Source organism: Aspergillus viridinutans, assembly GCF_018404265.1.
Source record: "Aspergillus viridinutans IFM 47045 DNA, scaffold_1, whole genome shotgun sequence".
Lineage (NCBI taxonomy): Eukaryota > Fungi > Ascomycota > Eurotiomycetes > Eurotiales > Aspergillaceae > Aspergillus > Aspergillus viridinutans.
The window spans coordinates 4932067-4948215 of record NW_025091217.1 but is presented as its reverse complement, the minus strand read 5'-3'; the positions used below and the strand labels follow the sequence as shown (position 1 = coordinate 4948215).

Genomic DNA, 16149 nt, shown 5'->3' with positions numbered 1-16149 from the left:
AAAGTCAAAAGGCAGTGTACTGCTAGCCATAACGCCCAAATCAACGAACAGACGTCCTCAACAGCAAATTCACACGGTGGCCTGCTCGATCAGGTATTTTCGACAGGCAGCCTTCAGCATATCGATACGTCTCTGGGTATGAATGAAGACCTCGCGGTACATGTCCAGGCTCTCCTGAACAACCTCCTGGCGCGATTTGGATCCTGCACAGATCTCACGCATACGGAGCTCCATCTCCTTACGCAGGAAGGGCTTGCTGAGAGACGGTTTATCCGGTAGATTGGCTACAACGTTGTCATAGCCTTCCACCAAGGCAATGCCTAGGCGGGTGGGGATGAATTCCTTTACAGCGTTCCGACCACTTCCTCGCGAATGAACGGCGACATACTCGCGCTCCTTGATTTTGGCAATGTGTTCGGCCATGGTAGCGTCCGTCCCTATTCCGTTCGCGTCCATGAGCCCGATGAGTTCAGGTTCGGTCAAGTAGTTGGGGGCCGTTGTCTTGCCCTCGAAGATGTTCGCTTCAGTCGGCACGAAAACTTCACCCACTCGAAAGTTCGGCAGTTGTTGGCTACTCTCCCACTTGTCGTACACGTAAACTTCAAGATAGTTCTTTTCCAGAACGATCAGTCCGTTGGCGTGAAACATCTCCTCGCCGTATTGGATCTCAATCTCCGTGCTTTGACCTTTTGCATCATCGGAGCAGCAAGCGAGAAATCGCCTGACTACGAACTCGTAGACTTTCTTCTCGTCAGAGTTCAGTGCACTTGGTGAGACCCAGCATACCGGGTGGATAGGTGGATGCGCCTGGTCATTGTGGCGTCCAGAACGAGGCGTTTTGAACCCGCTATTGATGAGACTTCACAGTCGAGAGAGTCAGTAATGTCAGAGAATGTTCGCTTTAAAGAACTCTTACCCTCGGGCGTAGTCACCCCAGTTGTTATCGGGGAACTGCTTCTCAATTAACTTCTTTAAATCAATCCCTTTGTCAAATTGATCCGTCTCAGTACGGGGATAGCTGATGTGACCTTTGGTATAGAGAGATTCTGCGGCCTAAATCTTGGTGAGCCTCACGGTGAGAGCTTAAGAATTTTGTACACACTGCATACCTTCATGACCGCCGAACTGTCCATGCGAAGGTACCTGCTACCCATCATCTGTAAGTCCACCGTTGTCAAGGGTAGTGGCCTCCATTTGCTGGTAGGTTTCTGGTTGACTTTCGTGACTTTAGCGGTCTTTGCTAGCAGACACCTTTCCAGCATGACGGTCACGGCCGCCCTGTCGAAAAGATGGACTCTCCGCCACAGGAAGTTGACCTTTTTCCTTTCTTGGACGTGCATCACCTTAATTCCCCAGAAAGTTTCCGGCTTGAAATTCTTCACTCGTAGATATCGATCAACAACGAAGCCCAGGGTGGGGAATTGACATGATCCTGTTGATTGAGTCAGCTAAGATTGGTACTGGAAACAGACAAGCTCAAAGGTAGGCCAACGACGTACCGTAACTGATGAGTTTATTTGCCAGATCAGCACACATACGTTGTAGTTGAAGACTCTGCAATCGGGTGAATGCAGCACCAATTCGAAGGTCGAGCTCGATTCTGGCAGCAACTGCATTTGCTTGGTTCTCATCCACATCTATGAGGGCCCGAGCAGCGCGTAGAACATGCCTGTGATCAGATCAGGTAAGCATTGCTGATGGAAAAGAGCTATATATCATCCATGTGCACTCACGCCCTCTCTGTGTTGCTGAATCGCGCTCTTTTGACCAGGATACGCTGATTTCCCTCTTTGGCTTTTTTGCGGACTTCGGTACCGATGTGCTCTCCCTCTCGATCACAGTCAGTCCAGATAAATAGAGCCTTCGACATCCTGGCCTGCTCCATAATGTTTTCTGCGATTGGTTTCTTGTCCTATACACAGAGTTAGCCTTGCTGCGTGGTTCAAGAAATACCCGTGACCAGGCCCTTGACGACCGAAAACAAGAGGTTGATATTGCATACTTCTTCCACATATTCGCGCACAGGAGCTTCAAAGAGTGCGCCCGGTGGGCATGAGAGCCAGCTTTTGTATTGACTCTCAAAGTCGAGGGCCATCAAATGTCCCAGGACGCTGGTCATGGTGACTGAGCAGGTGCCCCAGGGGTCACCGAAATTGAACTCAAATAAATAATTCTTCACATATTTATTACCGTGTATAGATATCTATGTCTATCTCAGTATATGTGACTTCAATAACCCGTGCCGTCTCAAGCCAACGGTCACTCACAGTTTGCATGGAACCACCGGAAAGATGCTGAGCCACAGCTTTAGCGATGGCAGGTTTCTCTGCCACGCAGAGAATCCTTGGGACAGGCATAGCAAATGGCCTGTCGATTCAACAAGTCTCGGTTATGCCATGCTCGATTTGCCCTTGTTGACACTCTGGTCATGAGCCCGACATTATTCCTTCCTCGAGTAGAGAAGAACAATCGAGACGCGCAAAAGACGCGACCAACTTCCAGAAACGGAGATGGTAGATTTCTGCCTGTATGCCTGGGAGCCTGGACGCCTGAGGCAGCCGTGTCATGGCCCCCCAATCTTCTTCGCCCAAAGCGGTAAGCGTGCCGTCCAATGGGAACGCTCGTCCGCGTTGTCATGATGGCATCTCGTTGTTTTGCCTCGATGTTTTGATTCTCCTTGATCGACAAGAAAATCGGGTGTGCAATAGCTCCAAACTGCGACACCTGTTCTGAAGTTCTTCGAAATGGCGATTCCACTTCCTCAAGTTCACTCTGTTGTGGACTGTGCCTCTTTCAACCGCACCGTGCTGCCCTTCCTGTCGCAGTTGACAACGCTTCCTGCGCAGCTGCAAGTGGCCGCCGCAACGAAGGATGTGGACGCTCTGAAGGATATTTATCTTTCGACAAACCCGTTCATCTCGGCGCTCGGGTTTACTTTGGTTTTGTGGGTGCTCTTCGTCGTGTCCGCGGAAATCAACCGCAACTATTCGCAAGTTGATCGGTTTTGGAGTATCCTGCCGGCTGCGTATAATGTGCACTTTGTCGCTTGGGCGCGCATGTGGGGCATTAAGAATCAGAGTCTGGATACAATCGCAGTTATCACTTTGCTCTGGAGTGTAAGTTATAATAGCGCGACGACTTTGTATCTGCCGACTCTAATTCCGCTTAGGTCCGATTGACTTTCAACTACTGGCGCAAGGGAGGTTATCAGATTGGTTCTGAGGACTACCGCTGGGAGATCGTGAAGTCCCAGATTAATAACCGGTTCCTCTTCTTCCTGCTCAACGTCACCTTCATCAGCTTCATTCAGCCAATGCTGCTTCTCCTTGTGACGGCGCCTACCTACAACTTCATTCTCCTCTCGCGCCTCCCTGGGTTTGAACCGTTCGGCCTCCCGGACCTCGTATTCTCACGCCTCGCATTCTTCTTCCTCATCATCGAATACTTCGCCGACCAGCAGCAATGGAACTTCCAAAGCGCAAAGAAGGAGTACCAGAAGACAGCTCGCATCCCCGACCAATACAAAGGCCAATATACACCAGAGGACCTGGAGCGCGGCTTCGTCGTTAGCGGTCTCTGGTCACTGTCCCGTCACCCGAATTTCCTCGCCGAGCAAGCCATCTGGCTCACACTGTACCTGTGGAACTGCTACCGCACCGACAGCTACATTCAGTGGACTGGACTGGGCGTTTTGGGCTACATGCTCATTTTCCAGTCAAGCACCCGGCTGACCGAGTCGATCAGTGCAGGCAAGTACCCTGAATACAGCGAGTATCAGGCGCGTGTGGGACGCTTCATTCCTCGTTTTTCTGTCAAGCCCAAGTACAATGGGAGCAAGAAGAAGGCCCCTCGGTCTGAGACTGAGTCGGCAGGCGCTGGTGATCAGGCGACGCAGGAGGGCAAGAAAAGTCAGTGATGGGAGAGGGTTGGGGTTTCGATGATGGATTTCTATCTCTCTACTTTTAATTTCTGGGGTACTGGATGACTGAAATTTCTTAATATATATATTGTCTGTTTTGAGTGAAATTTTGATGTCTATTTCCGGTTGGAGTATTGGATCCACTATATCAAGTTTTGGTCACGTATGTTACAAGGCGAACACAATGCTGCTACATTCAGAGTTCAAAGGAGTATGAGAAACCCCAGTTGTATAGCGTTCTAATCGTGTCAAATTGGTACTCCACCATGTCAGGCCTAGATCGTCACATAATATACAGGAGTACACTAGATGAGTCTAAAATCGGAAGACGAAACGCGAACGAGATGAGTGAAGAGGAAGGGAAATGCAGAGACATCGCAAAAATCCTAATATTTATGATACAAGTGAAAGCCAACGGGGAGAATAAGATATGAAGACAGCGGAGATGCTTCAGTCATTCCATAAATACAAATCTTGGCATAAAGAAACATGTAACACCCTCCTCGCCTGACCATGGATATCCCGCTGTTTCTATAGTTCGTCGCCTACGAGGGCGGTTTAGCACCCTCAGAACCTTCAATTGGCGGCGTAGGCTCGGGAGGAGCAATGGTCTGTCCCTGGGCGGCACCAAAGTACTTGGCGAACTCGCCAGAGTCGGGATAGGGTCTTGGACCGAGAAGTCTAATCATGTCATCACGGCTGAGGACTTCCTTGGCCAGGAGCTCTTCCGCGACAATGCCAACTTCCTTCTTTTTCTCAGTGAGTAGGGCGCGACATTGGTTGTATGCCTCATTGACGATGCGGCGGACTTCATTGTCGATCTCCCGAGCGGTGTCCTCGGAGAAGGGCTTGTGAAGTTGCTGTTGAGGGTCCTCCTCGTAGTAAATGTATTTGAGCTTGGGTGACATGCCGAACTTGGTGACCATGGCAGTTGCCATGCGGGTGACTTTGTTGAAATCATCGCTGGCGCCGCTGGTGACAGTGTCGAAGTGCAACTCTTCGCTAACACGGCCTCCAAGAGTCATAGCCATACGATCCATCAGCTGGTTTACGTTCATCAGGTACGTATCACCCCCCGCTGGCAGATATTGTGCGTAACCCAGAGCTCCTTGACCCCGAGGAATAATCGAGACTTTGAGCAGAGGATCGGCCCAACGGAAATACCAGCCACAGATAGCGTGTCCAGCCTCGTGGTAAGCAACTGTCCGCTTCTCTTCGGGAGAGAGCACGAGTGATTTCTTTTCCAAACCTCCGACGACACGCTCGATAGCCTGCTCGAAGTGCTTCATAGTGATGGACTCGGCGTTCTCACGAGCCGCTAATGAGAAGAATTAGCATTACTGGACACCCACAGGCCAAAGTTTCGAAACTTACCAACCAAAGCTGCCTCATTGACACAGTTAGCAATGTCAGCACCAGCGAAGCCGGGTGTTAAAGCAGCGAGTCTGCCTTCAAGATAATCCATATCCTCCTTGGTCACAATCTTCTTCAGATAGACGCGGAAGATCTGTTTCCGACCTTCCATCGTCGGTCTGTCGATAGCAATGTGCCGATCGAAGCGTCCAGGCCGCATCAAAGCCTTGTCGAGGACATCCGGTCTGTTGGTACCAGCGAGAACGACAACCTGTTCCGCAGTGTTGAAACCGTCCATCTCAGTCAGGATCTGGTTCAGGGTGCTCTCCCGCTCATCATTACCTCCACCGAAGCTCTGTTTGGCTCTAGATTTACCGATGGCATCGATTTCGTCGATGAAAATGATGCAAGGGGCATTCTTCCGGGCGTTGGCGAAAAGATCACGGACACGGGAAGGACCGACACCAACGAACATCTCGACGAACTCGGAACCACTGACGCTGAAAAAAGGTACGCCGGATTCACCAGCAGTAGCCTTTGCGAGCAACGTCTTACCCGTACCAGGAGGACCTGAGAGGATGGCACCGCGAGGGATCTTGGCACCGAGTTTCTGGAACTTTTCAGGGGTCTTGAGGAAGCTGACAAACTCCATGATTTCGACCTTTGCCTCGTCCATACCCGCAACATCGGAGAACTTGATCTTGATATCGGTTTCGTGATTGAAGCGCTTGGCCCGGCTCCTTCCCATACCGAAGATTCCGCTTTGACCACCTGCGCCGCCGGCGGCACGTCTCGACAGCCAGAAGAAAGAACCTATCAGGAAAAGTGTAGGAGCAACGGATAGAATTGTGGTAAGCCATGGTACCTCGTCAACGAAGGCGACAGGAATCCGCTCGGAGCTTGGAATCCCAAGCTCATTCTGAGCTTCATCCAACCTGCGCTCAAAACTATCCACGGAACCAATACCAAAGTAATAGTGGAAATTTGGCTGTAACGCCGGCGAGTCAGGGTATACCCGAGCCAACGCGTCGCGGTGCAAGTCCACCTTGACTACGGCATGGTTGATAACCGTCAGTTTTTCCACAAGACCCTTGTCGAAGAAGTTCGCTCTAAACTCTTGCCATGTGATCTCCTTGCTGTTTTCCCCAGGAAAGAAGCTGCGGTATACATAGTAGGTGATAAGCGAGGTGATGAGAAACGTGGCCGGGTCGAACTTGAACTCGAAGGTCCTGAAATTCGGAGGTATTTGCTTGTTCGCCTGATCTTGTCCCTTCTTTTGCTCTCGCTGCTGCTGCTGCTGCTGCTGCTGTTGTTGCTTCTGTTGCTCGCCCTGCGCACCCCCCTCTGGCTTAGCCTTCTCCTTATTCCGTTCCTCCTCGATCTGGTTCAGTTTGTAGGCGTAGTCGGTCATGTGTTGCGACATGTATCGTGTTAACTTAACATAATCCATTAGAGACGCCGGCCTTCCGGATTGAATGTGCTTCTTGATGAACTGCTGCATCTCCGCCGGTAACCCCTCCCTTAGCAACAGTGTCCGCATGTCATCCAGCATCTGATGTTGCGATGGCGGCACCTTGTTCTTCAGGTGGTCAACGAATAGATGGACTTGTTCCTGCTCCTCCTTACTAAGAGGGGACTCTGGTTCCTTCGGCGTCTTCCCATCTCCAGGTTTACCGCCGTCATTCCCCGGTCCCGTCGCTGCATGGTTCTGGCCGCCTTTGTCGTTCGGGGGCTTCGGACCCCCGGGTGTTTCAGTAGCATAGGTCCTAACACGGTGGGCCGTGATCAACGATGATAATCTCGACTGTGGAACACGCGCAGACAGCGGACGTGTGCGATTGATGCATTCTGCGGCTCTCCTCGAATATCGAGCAAGATTGCCTGGCCGTCTGAGTAAGGTGGCCATGGTCGAGGTAGATGAGCCCGAAGGCGAGGTCAAAGGATTAAATTAGGCTCACTTCAGTTAGTAAGAGAGTCCGCGGAAGCCATAGAGGCTCTGGATGAGAGAAAAAGGAGGATAGGATATGTTTGTTCGGGCCTGAGAGGAGCTCTTAGGGAAGCAGTTCGCCGCCGGCCATTGACACCTTCCGTCGGCCTGGGATTTTTCGCAGTTCCGCTGGTTTGCTGACTCATCCATCGCAACCAGAAAGCCTCATCTGAATCTCAACGGACATGATGGACCCGATGACTTTACAGTAGTACGATCTAGGTGATCATCATTCGAAATAAACCCATTACACGTTATCTATGACCTTTCGGGTCGTTCAAATCAGACACATGCATCTGTTCAAGGCATATTATAAGACGTCGGTTTATGAGTATGTGTTTCATATTGCAGTCAACCCTTCCTTTCTGCCTTGACCAGAGGCATTCTACTCTTTTGTACAAATCGTGATAAACAAGTTGAACATTGTTCAATGGGTAAGATGAGCAAGTGGAGTGTTATCGAGTTTCTTCACAAGCCATAAACGCCTTTTATGCCCGAGAATGTGAAAAGAAAAGAAAATATGTGCATCGCACCGATTGAGTAGAGAAAGCCCGGCTTGACTCCGTTAACTCCGATGCCCTACTGAGCCCCAATTAGCCTCCCACGCCGTGTCCGATTCGTTATTCGGTTTAATCATTATTAGGCTGTCATCACAGTCCACCCTGGGGTGGACCGTTGGGGTCGAAGACCGGGAAATTTGTTGACATGTCTGCCCAGTCCCATTCGATGGTCATCGGCATCTGCCACAAATCTTGAGGGACGAAGGGCTGCTGAAAGGATGACAAAGGAGTATTTGCGGTCGCCGAAAAGGGTGGTTGATCGGCAAAACTGACACCTTCCAGCGGATCAGGACTCAGCATGCCCTGGAACTCCTGTCCAATTCCGGGCATAGCCTGTATGTTGGTGGGAATATTGGTTGAGATACCAGTCGCTTCGGGGATTTCACGATTGGAGGCGAAACCTCCTGCATCGTTGGCCATAGTATTACGGCCGGGATCACCTGGATTCTCAGCGAACAATGGCGATGACATTGGGACATTTCTTGACGGCGCCTGAGTGGGCTGCGTCGTCGAGGGTGAGGGTGCGGGATGCTCCTCGGGGGTACTTTGCTGGAAGTTGACCGGTTCGTCGGGGGATTTGCGCTTCTTTTTCGAATATGACTCCTTCTCGGCTTTATCAAGGACCACCTTCGCAATCCTCTCGAATTCTCCGCATACACCAAGCATTCGTTTGATGCTGCCGTTCGACTCATCCGAGACCAAAGTCGACAGGAAATTGACGACTACATTCATCAACTTGACATCTGACCGAGCGCGAGCATCACTGGGATTCTGGAGAATATTGGCAAAGAGTGTGACAAGAGCTGACACGGGGTAGTATAGAATCAACCTGAATATTGTTAGCTTAGGAGCGATATCCTTTTTCAGAGAACAATGCACTCACCAGACACAAGCGAAATCACCCTGCGGAATGTATTTAATTAGGTTAATAGACGCCCTGGCAGCAGTCACACAGAGTACTGCCGATAAGAAGACCCTAGGATTCAAGGGCCTGGCATTCAGACCCTGGATGGCGTAATTGGAGAGACGACTTGTCCAATAACCGTGATGCACAGACATACGGTGAATGGTCGTTAAACAGTTATAATAGGCGAAATGTAGGACAACGACATGGAGAATGAGAGGTGTGTGCGAAGCCTTGATTTCGTGTTCCGGCCGAAAATCCAGTGGGATACTGTCCTTCCAATCCTCGAGTTCCTTGTCGAGTTCTCCGATAGTATTCAAAAGCTCGCCATCAGACTGTTTTGACGCCTTGGCGGAGTATAGCCGTTTGTACACCTTGCTTTCAATAGTAGCGAAGCGACACATGGATCGGAACAAGTTAAACTTGCTTCTACCGTCAGATAATGGGACATTGCCGACGTTGTCTGGTGGATCGTCGCTTGGTAATTCCACATTCATGTCGTCGTCGTCTTGTACCGGCGGACGCCCGGAACGGAGACAAATGCTATGTGGCAGATTAGCACAAGTGCAATGTACTTGTGTTTAGTTCTACCTACTCTTTGTCAAGAAGATAGGCGATCCAAAAGACTCTCTTTCGTTGTTCAACTTCCACTGGGTTCAGACCGAAGCCAGAGCCTCTTTTATGAAGACCGATGCTGTGAGAAAGTCTGATTGCCGCCGCAACCAAGAAGAAGGACGGCTGAGGGTTTGGAGTTCCCTGTAAAAAGAGAGACTAATTGTTGTCAGCACACCCTACGGTGATGCGTTCTTCACATTCTAAAACTTACCATTCCAAGAAGGGCTTGAACACTGAGAAGATCCGTATTCCGCATGGTTAGTTCTGTCAGCACTCCCATGGCATTTTTCAAATACAGCCAGGCTTTCCTGTCCTCTTCTTGCGGGACCAGATTGCTCATGACTCGTAATCTGTGAGCGATGGCTAGCACAACGTTGATGCTGGCCCACCAGCCAGAACCTTCGTAAGGATCTCGGGAATATTGTCGTTCGACCAGGTGCATGAAAGTCGGCTCGTGGTAGAGCGGAAACATGCAGTTGAAATTGTCGAAGAAGTCTTTGAAAAGCGACATGGCTTCATCCTTCGGCGGCAACGGCTTGAACACGCGGCGAGCAAATATATCGCTAAAGATTTCAGGCTTCCAGTACATCCATTTGTTATCATCTACATAGGCTGATGAAATCATTTCTTGAAATGAGGTGTCGCCCGTTTTCTCATTGACCCATTGGATGCCTTTGGGAGAGAAGATCGAGAAACCTGATGACGAACCTGTGATCAGGACGGTCAGTAATTTATCCCTATCACCACGTAAGTTATTGAGATGTTTACCGATGTATCGCGTTTCCCCGCAATTATTTGTTACGAGGGAACACATCATGTCTGACAGGCCTTCAACCTCCGTTTCTGATTCCTTTTGCGATTCCGGGGACGTAGCAGCTGTGTGTGGGCTCGATTGAGACTCCAAGCGAGGAGTAGAATGGTGCGATGAGCTATTTTGCTGTGACATAGCGGTCTGACTCTGGCTGGGGATGTTGATCTTATGCGGGTTATGCGGAGTATTCGAACCGGTTGTGTGATACCGGTCAGCAAGACGCTTCTCCAGCGTTCCAAGGTCTGTTTTTCCTCCATCGTCTTCTGACAAGAGACCTGAAAGGCGTAGTAAAGACTCCATTCTCCCTAATCGGTTTTCCAGGCCCTCGATATACTTGGCACTAACCACGATGCGAAAGTCAGCATAGGCATTCAGAAGAGAAGCAGAGAAGTAAGCATACCCTTTAGGAGGATTCCGCTTTTTCTCAACCTGGGTAAACACACAATCCGTCTTGTAGTTGGTACAATGCGAGCATTTGGGCATCTTGCCATCACATTTGATTTTCTTCTTCCGACACATGTCGCAGGCCTACCTCAAAGACAGTAAGCCAACGGGGGAAGCTTGAATTTTGGAGCATGAGATGTGTCCCCACTCACCCTCGCGATTCGCCTGCGTTTCGCATCACTGTTATCATCCGCCGTCCCGATTGACGGCTCATCGTGAAAGGTGGGATTGGAGAAAAGGGGAGCGACGGGAGAGCCATCATGTCCATATGACCCGAACAAATGGGGCTGCTGATTCATCAGCATGGGCATATCGAAGCCCATGCTCTCTGTTCCGTCCCCTATACCGTCCATCGCAGTTGCATGTATGTTGACGCCTGTTGTCGCAAGTAGCTCTCCAATGGCAGAGTGGAGTTAAACAGGCGTTTGACTCGAATGATCTGATCAATGCGGGGTTTCCGTATCTAGATTCGGAGGCCAATGTGGAGGATAAGCAGGTTGGTATCCGCTCCGATTCGAACAGTATGCAAAATGAGCGACTAAGGATGGTCGATGACGATCGCCATCCAGCGCGAAATCGCTGGTAGAGGCGGCAAAAGCTGTATAAAAGGATGAATCGAAGACGGTCAACTGGCTTACTCAATCTTTGCTCCGAGGCAAGCACGTGGCGAGCCCAAATACTACACCTTCAAAGGTGGGGAATGAGAAAATCCTTCTTTCTTGTCAGCTGTAGATTAGAACTGCTGCTGATTAAGTATCTTGTAGGCAACAAGCACGATCATCAAGGAGAAGAAGATAAAATTCGTTGAAAGGAAAAGAGAGGATCATAGTTCGGATTGCAGATTGCAGTTACGTAGCAAACGGTGCTGCCTTTGGTTGACCAAGTCCGCTTAGTAGAGAGACTAAAGTGCAGCTAAAATCTTACAGGCTGTCACAGAAGACTTGGGCTGAAGCTTTCTGGCCATACAGGTTGAGCGTTGTTCCTTTTGTTTCTGCTATCAACTGATTAATAATTTCTAGAGTTCTCACTCTATCTACTCCGTAGTCTGAGACACTGACCAGATAGTCCCTATCCTATGGTTCAGAGTTTCAACCACAAATGAATATTCTCCTAGTCTTTCCCTCCGCAACTAACCACAATCGACTAAGCGGGACCATCGCAACGGAAGTGGTTAACCCCGAAATCCGAGCGAAACCACTGCAAGGGATTTAGGGATTTTGGCGTTCCGCCTTTCATCATTCTGGAACCTGGTGGGTTAGTCTAGTGGCGGTGCCGCGGGTGGTCATTTGCTTTCCCCTTCCGAGTTTCTGATGGCTTGATGAGCCATGAATGAATCATCCGGGATCCAGGATCTAGGATCCATCGACTATCACAAACGGATCCTGTGGTCGACGCACTCCACGCACGACTTGGTTGTGTTTGAAAGAATCTACAATGAAAGCCATCACTAGGGACTATCTACCAGAGTACGGAGTCCCCGGTCAATTGCCTAATTTCCTCCTTTGTTCAGTTAGTGTTTATTATCATCGGTTCCTCCCGTCGGTGATAACCGTATTCGTATTTCGTATGGCCGTATTCGTTGTCCTTCAATCTCCTTGGCAGAGTGTGTGTCATTATTTGTTCGGTGTGAAGCAGTCCACAGCCATTCCTTGTCAATGTCGATCATTGACAAGGATTGAGACTCATGACTCTTCATTAGTAACAGCATCGCTCTCCGCATTATTACCAAGCGTCCAGTGACTGTAATAGGGCGGATAAGATTCACATGCAGTATGATTCGAATATGCATAGTCAAGTACAATTATGAAGCAAGTACCTAAACAGTCAGGAGCGGCGATCTCGTCAGGATATATGCGGTGACAATATACATCTCCGAAAAGGAGCCCAGGGGGTTATAAGTATGATTATATCCCGTCCTCAAAATCCAACCAAACGCCACGCTATGCACCCACAAAAAGTCATCTTTTGTACAATGGACAAACGGATACTCGAAACGAGATCAGAATCCTAGCACACCGACATTGGTCCTAGATTTTGTCGAGAGCGATTTATCGATATAGAGGGGCCATCAGGTGTGCTTGTCCAAAAACTCCTTGGCTTCGTTGACCTTGGTCGCAAGATAAGGGCTTCCACCACGATCAGGGTGGTTCAGCAGCATGAGTTGGCGGTGCTTCTTGCGGACCTTGTCCTTGTTCAGAGTCCGCTCGCTAAGCTTTGTTAGTCAAACCGGACGGTGGAAAGGGACGGATTGGTAGACGTACGGAAGTTCCAGGATCAGGGCTGCTTCACGACGGGTCATGCGTGGCTCAAATCCTCTAAGCACCTGTCAGCCAACCTCGACTTGTTCTAACTATATGATCAGGACGGATGGGACCTACCCCTTGTAAAATGCCTTTCCCATAGCGTTCACACCTCCCTGGTAGCGACGAAGAGCGATAAAACCAGCGCGACCCTGCAGACCAGAAAGAAAACAGTGAGCCAGACTATGTATCGCAAAGGAACATCCAGAACTCCTTCCTTACCAAAAAGGCCGCTGTAGCGACACCAAGGCCGATAGCAAAAGTCGAAGCCATGCTCAAGTAGGCTGCAAGACGTAGCAGGGCAAGGAACAGCACAAGCAATATATCGATGAGTTATGGATTCTAGATGGCAATCGAAGTTCAGACACTGGAGAAAATCGGAGCGCTGTCGAGATAAAAATCGGAATGCCGCCGCGATGCCTATTTAGGTTTAGCGGCGTCTCCTCCACGCTTCGAAGCTTTGTAAAAGTTTCTACAGATTTTCGAGCCGCCTTTTTCACAATAACAACTTTTTGCAATAAAGCAGTCCCTACAACATCACAATGAGGGTAGAGACTTGTCATTTTTGCTCCAGGTAATTTCCGCCTGATTACAGAAATCAGGACCCGACACTGACTCCTCAAACAGGCCGGTATACCCGAGCAAGGGTATCACCTTCGTCCGCAACGATGCGAAATCTTTCCGATTCTGTTAGTGCCCATTTCTACGTCCATCCCACGCACGACAAAATATCTAACTCGGTTCCAGGTCGGAGCAAGTGTCATGCAAACTTCAAGATGAAGCGTCAACCCCGAAAGCTGAAGTGGACCAAGACTCACCGTGCCGCCCGCGGAAAGGAAATGATTGTCGACTCGTCCCTGGTGCTGTCTCAGTTCGCCAAGAAGAGGAACACCCCCGTCAAGTACGACAGAAACCTGGTTGCTGCTACCATCAAGGCCATGGAGAGAGTGGAGGAGATCAGAGCCCGCAGAGAGCGTGCGTTCACAAAACGCAGGCTGGGCGGCAAGCTGGCCCGCGAGCGCAAGCGCGAGGAAGACCGCAGGGTCGTTGCGGGGGGCGAGCACCTCATCCGCAAGGAACTGCGGGAAAGAGAAGAGGGTCAACCTTTGGATGTCAGCAAGATCTCAAGCAGAGTGGTCGGCGAGGAGCATCTCAGACAGAAGAAGAAGACAAGACTGTTGGTGGATGGAGGCGTCGAGGAGGAAATGGACCTCGACTAAAGGGTGTCTCTTTGTTGAATTCTTTCTTGCTTTTCTTTTCATCAGATATGATATCTTGGGTTTACATGGTGGAGTTAGGTTTCTTTCTGTGTCTCAACCGTTTTCTATCACAAAAGCATATTCTGAAGACCTTATGACGAGCATTTGTCCTATATGTGACCTTTCCAGCCCCCCTGGTGTTCATATATGATTAATTTCTATTCGAATACAAGGCTTGACGCTAGATTCTTGCTTGCTTGTGTTTTTCTGTCCCTCATGTATGGGGTGTTTCTCTCACTTGCACCAGCTCACCTGCCAGCCCCTGTCAGCATTCACTGTCGAGATTTTCACTTTCGATAGTGAATGAGACTTGCCCTCGACGCACAGTAAGTGTTGCTCACAGATATCTCTCCTCCCCCTCGTCTCTTCTTCTCCTCTCTGTTCTCTCTCTTCTCTCCTCATCATCACCAAGCTTGTTACCTCAACACTGATCGTTAACCAACGAAACAACTGTCACCAGCAAATCAAACTGCTTTTCTGCGTCGTTTTAGAAAAGTCCATAACAAAAAAAGTATTAAGCAGCCTTGCTGTGCTCTTTTTACTTGTTCTCCGTTTGAAGCTCACTTGAGTGTTGGTGGCTAACTTACTGTTGAGAACAGAAAATGCTTTTACCTTTCGTCGGAGGATTTATCTTCCTCACTCTCTGGGGATCATTCTTCCAAGTGCCAGGAAACAATGATCCTCACGGGAGGTTCGTGAGGACCATATCCGACGCCGTGGGTGCAACGGCTTTGGCCAAGGGGATCTACGACCTGGCGGAGGCCATAACCTCCACGTACACGGCTCCTGGGCACAAGGAGTCCCTGTATGTCCGCTCGACTGGTTTCCCAAGTCCTGCGGCCCATGTAGGTTTCCCGAACGCCACCGGCACGCGGAAGTCGACAATCAGCGTGGCTATCCCGCTGTGGGAGGAGGCCGACGTGTTGCAGATCTGCGTGGACTCCGGTCCCGTGGACTGCGACACGGCGGCATCAGACTCGCCCGCGTCGTCTTCTCGTGTCGGTCTGGTCGTTGCATGGGGCTTATTGGCTTTCACTGCGCTCCTTTGGAAGGGACTTGTCTCTTTTGGTGTTTCCGCACTGGGAGATAAACTCGGTTGGCTCGGCCAATTTCTCGAGGGTACACCCAAGGTAGCCCACTACCTTGCGGCCGACAGTGCTCCATCTCTGTACGAAGAGGTGGACGCTCTGGTCGAAGGCAAAATGCCCTCGGGGGTTGCCGTGTCCAGCTCCGATGTTGACGCTCTCACCAGAACCGCCATTGCGGCCCCGTTGGAAGAGCAACAGACGTGGAGATTCGTGAGTATCCACCCTGAGGTGGAGAAAGCGATCTCTCGTTTGGAGCGCCAGCGGATCGTCGCAGTGTCCCCGGAACTGGATTCCTGCACCGTCAAAGGGCCGAAGGTCAATCCCAACGGCGTCGTCGATGGACTCACGGACACCGCCCAAGGCACGTCCGATGTAGTCGGTTCGTCTGCTCTCCACCCGTCCCGGAAGTGGGCCCTCGTGCTCCGCCGTCCGGAGAACCTGTCACCAATTTTGGTGCTCCAACTCGTGTGTGCTTTGCTCGCCGGTTGGGAGAGCCATACCGCTTCTGCGGTCCCTGACTCTCCAGGTTCGCAGGTGGCCGAAGAGCCAGAGGCCGACGCAGAAGGCGCGCCTACCTCTGGCAGTCGGAGACGCAAGCGACCCAGCCAGGCCAAGAGGAAGCGCTACGCAAGGAGACTCAGGGAACGTGAAGATGGTCTGAATGGGGCGGCGCATGAAGCGCCCTCCTCGTCAGCTCGTCCAACCGCCTGTGACCCTCCAGCGCCGACTCAAAGCCAGGTGTCTCTTATTGTAGGCAACAGGGTCCCGTCGCAAGACGCGAGGCACGGGCAATTTGGTGGTCCTCGCCCGGCTCCCACACCTGTTATGGGTGTGTATCCGTCGCCGTACGGCTGGCAGCAACCCATGTTCGGCCAACCGCCTCCTTACTACTATTACGGCCAGTACTAG

General features: G+C 50.6%; 7 protein-coding genes across 7 annotated transcripts; 3 read left to right on the top strand and 4 right to left on the bottom strand.

Moving 5' to 3' along the window:
- Positions 1-69: 69 nt before the first annotated feature.
- On the bottom strand, positions 70-2357 carry Aspvir_001418 (DNA topoisomerase 3; the record flags this gene model as incomplete). The annotated part of the gene is made up of 7 exons (XM_043266540.1): positions 70-859; positions 917-1053; positions 1110-1432; positions 1500-1669; positions 1734-1912; positions 2003-2203; positions 2268-2357. 7 exons carry the CDS (start codon positions 2355-2357, stop codon positions 70-72), a joined length of 1890 nt encoding a protein of 629 aa, XP_043122475.1.
- A 387-nt stretch (positions 2358-2744) lies between these two features.
- On the top strand, positions 2745-3916 carry Aspvir_001417 (DUF1295 domain protein; the record flags this gene model as incomplete). Its single annotated transcript, XM_043266539.1, has 2 exons — positions 2745-3116; positions 3170-3916. 2 exons carry the CDS (start codon positions 2745-2747, stop codon positions 3914-3916), a joined length of 1119 nt encoding a protein of 372 aa, XP_043122474.1.
- Positions 3917-4464: 548 nt separating this feature from the next.
- On the bottom strand, positions 4465-7178 carry Aspvir_001416 (ATP-dependent metallopeptidase FtsH/Yme1/Tma family protein; the record flags this gene model as incomplete). Its single annotated transcript, XM_043266538.1, has 2 exons — positions 4465-5237; positions 5294-7178. 2 exons carry the CDS (start codon positions 7176-7178, stop codon positions 4465-4467), a joined length of 2658 nt encoding a protein of 885 aa, XP_043122473.1.
- A 731-nt stretch (positions 7179-7909) lies between these two features.
- atrR (transcription factor atrR) lies at positions 7910-10946 on the bottom strand (the record flags this gene model as incomplete). The annotated part of the gene is made up of 6 exons (XM_043266537.1): positions 7910-8648; positions 8703-9266; positions 9319-9479; positions 9550-10489; positions 10550-10677; positions 10746-10946. 6 exons carry the CDS (start codon positions 10944-10946, stop codon positions 7910-7912), a joined length of 2733 nt encoding a protein of 910 aa, XP_043122472.1.
- Positions 10947-12661: 1715 nt separating this feature from the next.
- pam18 (putative mitochondrial DnaJ chaperone (Tim14)) lies at positions 12662-13166 on the bottom strand (the record flags this gene model as incomplete). The annotated part of the gene is made up of 4 exons (XM_043266536.1): positions 12662-12800; positions 12855-12908; positions 12972-13045; positions 13116-13166. The coding sequence occupies 4 exons, from the start codon at positions 13164-13166 to the stop codon at positions 12662-12664; spliced, it is 318 nt and encodes a 105-aa protein (XP_043122471.1).
- A 269-nt stretch (positions 13167-13435) lies between these two features.
- On the top strand, positions 13436-14113 carry Aspvir_001413 (ribosomal eL24 family protein; the record flags this gene model as incomplete). The annotated part of the gene is made up of 3 exons (XM_043266535.1): positions 13436-13467; positions 13521-13582; positions 13641-14113. The coding sequence occupies 3 exons, from the start codon at positions 13436-13438 to the stop codon at positions 14111-14113; spliced, it is 567 nt and encodes a 188-aa protein (XP_043122470.1).
- Positions 14114-14754: 641 nt separating this feature from the next.
- On the top strand, positions 14755-16149 carry Aspvir_001412 (uncharacterized protein; the record flags this gene model as incomplete). Its single annotated transcript, XM_043266534.1, has 1 exon — positions 14755-16149. The coding sequence occupies one exon, from the start codon at positions 14755-14757 to the stop codon at positions 16147-16149; it is 1395 nt and encodes a 464-aa protein (XP_043122469.1).